General features: G+C 31.6%; 2 protein-coding genes across 9 annotated transcripts in view; one reads left to right on the top strand and one right to left on the bottom strand.

The window, feature by feature from the left end:
* The window catches only part of LOC115242384, a 77,677-nt gene extending 73,004 nt beyond the window's left edge, over positions 1-4,673 (bottom strand). Inside the window, exon 1 of one of the 2 annotated variants that reach the window (XM_029818639.1) lies at positions 4,407-4,673. In XM_029818639.1, the coding sequence (XP_029674499.1) occupies positions 4,407-4,481 (75 nt within the window). In that variant the 5' untranslated portion in view covers positions 4,482-4,673. The remainder of the gene's footprint in view (positions 1-4,406) is intronic. The other variant, XM_029818638.1, reaches the window with a different exon arrangement.
* LOC115242380 (protein abrupt-like) overlaps positions 1-5,857 on the top strand; it is an 88,458-nt gene that overhangs the window by 34,578 nt on the left and 48,023 nt on the right. For 3 of the 7 annotated variants that reach the window (XM_029818615.1, XM_029818614.1, XM_029818621.1), the window contains 2 exons: positions 2,030-2,076; positions 2,381-2,709. In XM_029818615.1, coding sequence (XP_029674475.1) covers positions 2,043-2,076; positions 2,381-2,709 — 363 coding nt within the window. In that variant the 5' untranslated portion in view covers positions 2,030-2,042. Of the gene's footprint in view, positions 1-2,003; positions 2,077-2,380; positions 2,710-5,141; positions 5,388-5,857 lie in introns of those variants that run through there. The other 4 variants (XM_029818620.1, XM_029818618.1, XM_029818616.1 and 1 more) reach the window with 3 other exon arrangements.

Below are 5,857 nucleotides of genomic sequence, written 5' to 3'. Positions count from 1 at the left end.
TCTCGCTACTCCGACCCCCGTCGTACCTTCTCTGTTTTCCGTTGTAGATAGGCGCTGATTAGTTAACTTTAACATTATATAACAACGAAAAGAAAGCTCAGATCAAAAAATGGTTCAGGACTTTTCGATTTGGATTGTTGTTCTGTATCTGATAGTATTGTCCATATGCGTTTGTTTAGTTACACCTAGTATAGACGTGCGGCGAGCATTATCGTGTCGGAGTATCTCTTCGAGTCCGTTGTTCGACTATTTTGTATTGACTATTGTACAGATTCGATTATTAACATTAAAAGAGACGTTATTAACATTAAAACGAAATTAGCGGTCCGGTCATCATTCTTTTTTATCCCTATTAAAATACTACAATATTATAATATCTTTCTCGTAATAATTCTATCGGATCTCGCGAGTCAAAATCATCAAGCATAGAAATAAGTTAGTCATAAATAAATAGTCAAGATACAAGTAATAATAAATAGGCATTAAATACATTGGTAAGAATCATCCGTGGCAGAAACATGACGTATCTTTGTAAAGCATTTACATATTTTTCAACCCAACAAGTAAATGCCAGAGAATGATAGAAAAAGAGAGAGCATCCTTGAATTTAACGCATTACTATTGCAAAAGGGGAATTTAAGAAATATAGGCAGTGGTTCTATTATTATAGTTATCGATTAATCTAGTCTCCTATTTTTATTATTTTGTTTGTACATTATTCAAATAAATAATTTTTTTTTTGTTTTAAAATAAATTTAAATTAATATATAAATTTATTAATGTATAAATTTTCTTATTTAAGTTGCAAATTTATAGGCGCACTGATGTATAAATATTATTGTGAACATAGATTTATATATATTATACCTAAACTGCTAACAATAATGTTACAGATGAAGTCAAGGCACTCATTTACAATTGGGCAGAAAAAAAAGAATATATATATACACTTCTATTCTACCCAATTGTAAATGGCTGTCCTTGTTTCACATGTGATCATATGAGACATACATAGCCGTGTTAGCAGTCTAGATATAATATATAGAAATCTATGATTGTGTTGGATTATTGAACATTTTTTGATCGAGTTCTAGAGTAAAATTAATGCAAGCCGATTCTTCTAAATTTATTTACATGTTTTTTTTTTGTAATAAATCATGAAAAGATCTTCGAATATATTAAATTAATGTAATTTTTTAATTTCCGTAAAATTTACGTTGCAATGAGCATAATAATATCAAATGGGATGTATGTTTTTTAACGAAATTTTCATGGCTTTTATGATTTTGGCATAAACAACTTTAGATGGTGTTAACAAAAGGTTAACAAAATAAATATAAAAATATTTTATGCCGAACGATTGTGCATGTTAAGGTCGACTGCACAATTCCATTAACAGCGAGTTTTACATTGGCAATACTTAATTTGTTCATTATGAACACGGCGTATTAAAATTTAAATTTTAATCGTCTCCGATGAATCCGGCATTAAAAATGTAATGCATAATGTGTCCGTTACGAATTACATATTCAAATTTTTATGAGCGATTGGTCAGTCAGTGGCCATTAAAAATGTAATCTTCGATTCCCGAGTACTGCATAAAAGTTTTACCAATCTATATGCATGAATTATCAATAATATCATATATACGTAACGCAAATACGTAAATTATAATAAACTAGTCTACTTAACACCATATTGAATATATTTTCTCATATTAAAGCTTACACATTTTTGAAAAACAATTACAAAAACTCATAAACGTCATATCCAAGCGTGCACACAGCAAACTTGATAATTAATTAATCATTTGTCATTTGTTGAATAATTCCCTATAATTTTTTCATTGACCATCTTTCTCGTATGATCATTATACCTCCGGACTTACTCTATATCATTATTATCTCTCGATACATTACTATTAGAATGATGATATTTAATTGATTGAAAATATCCTATTTATTTACTCTATATTGTACGTATAATAATTAATTATTTTCTAGTGAACCAAGCATGTTGTTACTTGCAGAAAACAATGACGGATGGTCGCCACTTCATCAGGTCTGACCAATCGTGGTAAGACCGAATCTTGCACTAAGCGTGCATAGTATATATAAATATAATATCCTTTCATATCGGAGACTGATAATTTTATAGAGTTTCCTTAAGCGCTTCTTTAAGTGTACTTTTGTCATGTCGTAAATATTATGAAACCCATCAACGTAGAACACTCGGAATTTCCCTTGTATCTGCTTTTATTTGGGAAATTGGCTTTTCTTTTTCCTAACGATCATCGCGTGAAATAATACGACGCTTTGAGCATCATTCGTCGCAATAACATTTCTGGTCACACGATATAACGAGCTTGACGCTCGTCAAGGCCTATCGTATTCAACGGAAACGAGTCAATTGCAAGACAGGCGAGGGTGTTTGAGGGTGGAGTGCCGAGGAGTGAACACGATAGCACCGCGGGTCGTGAGTCCTAAGGGGACGGACGCCATGGCGGCCTCTTCGTCCTCATCGAGCGGCGGCGAGCAGCAGTACTCGCTTAGGTGGAACGACTTCCACTTGAGCATTCTCAACTCATTCCGGAGTCTGAGAGACCACCAAGACTTCGTCGACGTCACGCTTGCCTGCGACAGCCGCACCTTCACCGCGCACAAAGTCGTTCTTTCGGCATGCAGTCCATACTTTCGCGACTTGCTCAAGGTCAGTGATTTTTTTATATTTCTCTTCTTAAATTTTTTGAATTACAGGTGATCGTAAAAATGGAACTGTTAAATTATTTGGCGAGTTCTCTTATGGATTTTATGTAATCATATATAATATGATTTAACATTTCCTATTTTTACTTATTGTTTTAGCTCATACATATAAACTAATAATATTCTTTAACATATGTAATATAATGAGTATGATTGATATTAATAATATTATGAACACATATCGAGGGTCATTTCATTACATAGAGGCGTAAACTCGAAATCGTAATTTTACAGAAAAACATTTTAAAACTTGATTTTATACATAGAAATATAATTTTATAAGAATATGGGAATATACGATATAGGAATATCTCATTTTTCAAAAAATTGAAAATACGCTCCTTTGTTATATGAAAACCTCGATATGCCATTTTTGACGTCTGATAAATTGTGCTAGATACATTAAGATACATGTATCTTGCTACAAAGAAAGAAAGATAATTCGGGACTATGTCTAACACTATTATTACAATTAAAATATAAGTAAATTACAAAACATTCGAGAACTAGAAATATAATTTTCTGACTTAGTTAAGACTGACGTTCTAATTGCAAATTTTAATACAAATTTGCAATACTTGTTGAAAATTTCGCAACGATGCATTATTAAATCACAGACCTGAAGAATGTAATTTAGCGGTCACTGCGAGCGATGTGTAACTCGATCGTAAAGTAGGAAAGTCGAGTCAGGGTCGCACATGACACAATATGTGTAGGAATTCTAACATGTGGTAGCGTAACAAAATCATAATTGATAATCGCGAACCGCACTATTTATACTCTTTACTTATGGAAACTGATATCTTTCTTCTCCAATTGAAGAATATCTATGCTATGATTTATTTGATATAGCTTGAATTTAAAAACTATTTCAATGAATAAATGTGTGTTGCTCCAACATACATTAGACAATATATATAAAAATATTAATTTTATTATCTTTTTCATCTTATAAATTTTTTGGAATTGTACTTTCTGCTATAATTTCTCTCGATAATATATCTTGACAGAAAGCAAATATCATTTAAATACGATACGGTATTTATTAATAACTACAAATGTGTCAAAATTTAGAGAACCGTATAGTATGATATTAATTTTAGCCGCATCAGTATTAACTTCTACTTTTCCAGATCTGCCGTTAATCTTAGATCGTTAATGGGAGTAGTCAGAATGACGGTGTATTTCACACTTCGCGCTTCAACTTTCTAAAATAAAATTTCTCACGCGGGTATTATAAAAATTTACATATATTGCTACGAAGGTAATAATAAAAAGAACAATTAAACAATATTTAAAAGACGAGAGAAAGTATATTTCTATATTTTCTATTATGTCGAATATCTATTAAAGACAAAGTATTTTTCAAATTTTATTTAACCAAAACCAAGTTTTTTTTTGTCAGCAACAAAATATTTTAGAACGCCAATTATTACATGCGTGATTTTTTAAATAATAATTAATTTTTTGTGTTAATGTATAATTGACACACGAGATATATATATCAAATCTTTTGCGTTAAAACAATGTTTCCCAGACATTGTATTTTTCGCGGATTAAAGATGTCAAACATGCCTCATGCATGTCAGTTAATTTTATATAAATAATAAGCAATAAATTAATATTATAAATCGCTCTTACTTCATGTTTCGCCATTGCTCGATGTTTTCCCAGATTTTCTTTTTCTTTCTTGCCTGATACTTGCTGCTTTTTCATTGATATTCACGTGCCACTCACTCGCAAAAACACGATTAATTATTATTGCGCGTGCACTAATCATAAGAATACGACAACACTTTATACTCCCGATGAATCGTGCATGATACATATTTTACTTTATATTCAGACGAAAAAGTGCGAAAATTATGGTTATATAAATTTACGATTGGAAAATTGCGCGGCCGAATTATCGCGAACATTCATTACTTATATTGTCTAACAATCTTTAAATGTTCGTAAAGAATGAACGTTTGGCATTTCTTACAATTTTGCGAACATATTTCGAGAAATAACGTGATAATTTACGGAGTGTCTCAGAGAACGACTCTCACTCGTTCGCATTCCAACGTATTCCAGCGAATGATATAAACAACATCATTGTATATAATAATACGTCACAAAGTTCGTCGACATTATAGCGCGCTATTGTTTACATACGGTTTTGTTGTCATTCGTGCGCCGCTACCTCTCCGCGCTTACGTTCTTGATACATACCTATTATATACGATGATCTTTTATCATTCGCAAGCTGGAAACCGAATAAGAAGGAACTGTCGTGCACGTCGTGTTAATTACGTATAATTATCGCGTTTTCCTATTGCAATAAAGAATAAATAAAGAATAAAGTATGCGCACAAAGAAGGAACTGTCGTGCACGTCGTGTTAATTACGTATAATTATCGCGTTTTCCTATTGCAATAAAGAATAAAGTATGCGCACGATTAATATGAGGACATATTGTATCGCATAAATGTCATATTTTTATGATTAGTGCGTGTATGATCAATTAACTATCTTTCTGCGAGTGAGTGTCTTATGAATGCGATGGAAAAACAGCAGGAGACAAAGGAGAGAGAAGAAGGATCTAAGAAAGACATTAATAAATAGCAAAACAACAATGAGGTAAGCAGTTTAATAATTTATTTTTTATTTATCAATTGCTATTTATAAAATCTACTGCTGGTAAAATCTTATGATGACATGATCTTATCTTTTGTGAAAAATATTCTTGTTGCAAAATTAGCGATTAAAGTAATAATAAAGTTTCTAACGATTCTATATTTTTCTCGGATTTTTCGAGAGAAATTAGTTCGAGACCCCGTTCTAATTAGACTTAAATAGCGCATAAGTGGATGGCGAGGTAATGCAAGAAACTTATTTCTCGCATTACCGCAATCGCTAATTATAATAACTCTAGTAGTAATTGCATATTCTAATTGATTCACAAACAAATGCGTAGAAACCAGACCGGTTCTTACCTCATAAATCTCGAATGTTACAAATCAACGTAAAATCATCGAGAATGATTGCAACTTCACTTTTCTCGCGTGCTACTATTCTTTCAGAATTGGATTTCGAAATATATATATATA

The sequence above is a fragment of the Formica exsecta genome, unplaced genomic scaffold (genome assembly GCF_003651465.1).
Source record: "Formica exsecta isolate Colony F162 unplaced genomic scaffold, ASM365146v1 scaffold591, whole genome shotgun sequence".
Lineage (NCBI taxonomy): Eukaryota > Metazoa > Arthropoda > Insecta > Hymenoptera > Formicidae > Formica > Formica exsecta.
Note: the sequence above shows the minus strand (reverse complement) of the source record. Positions and strands in the feature narration are given on the sequence as shown.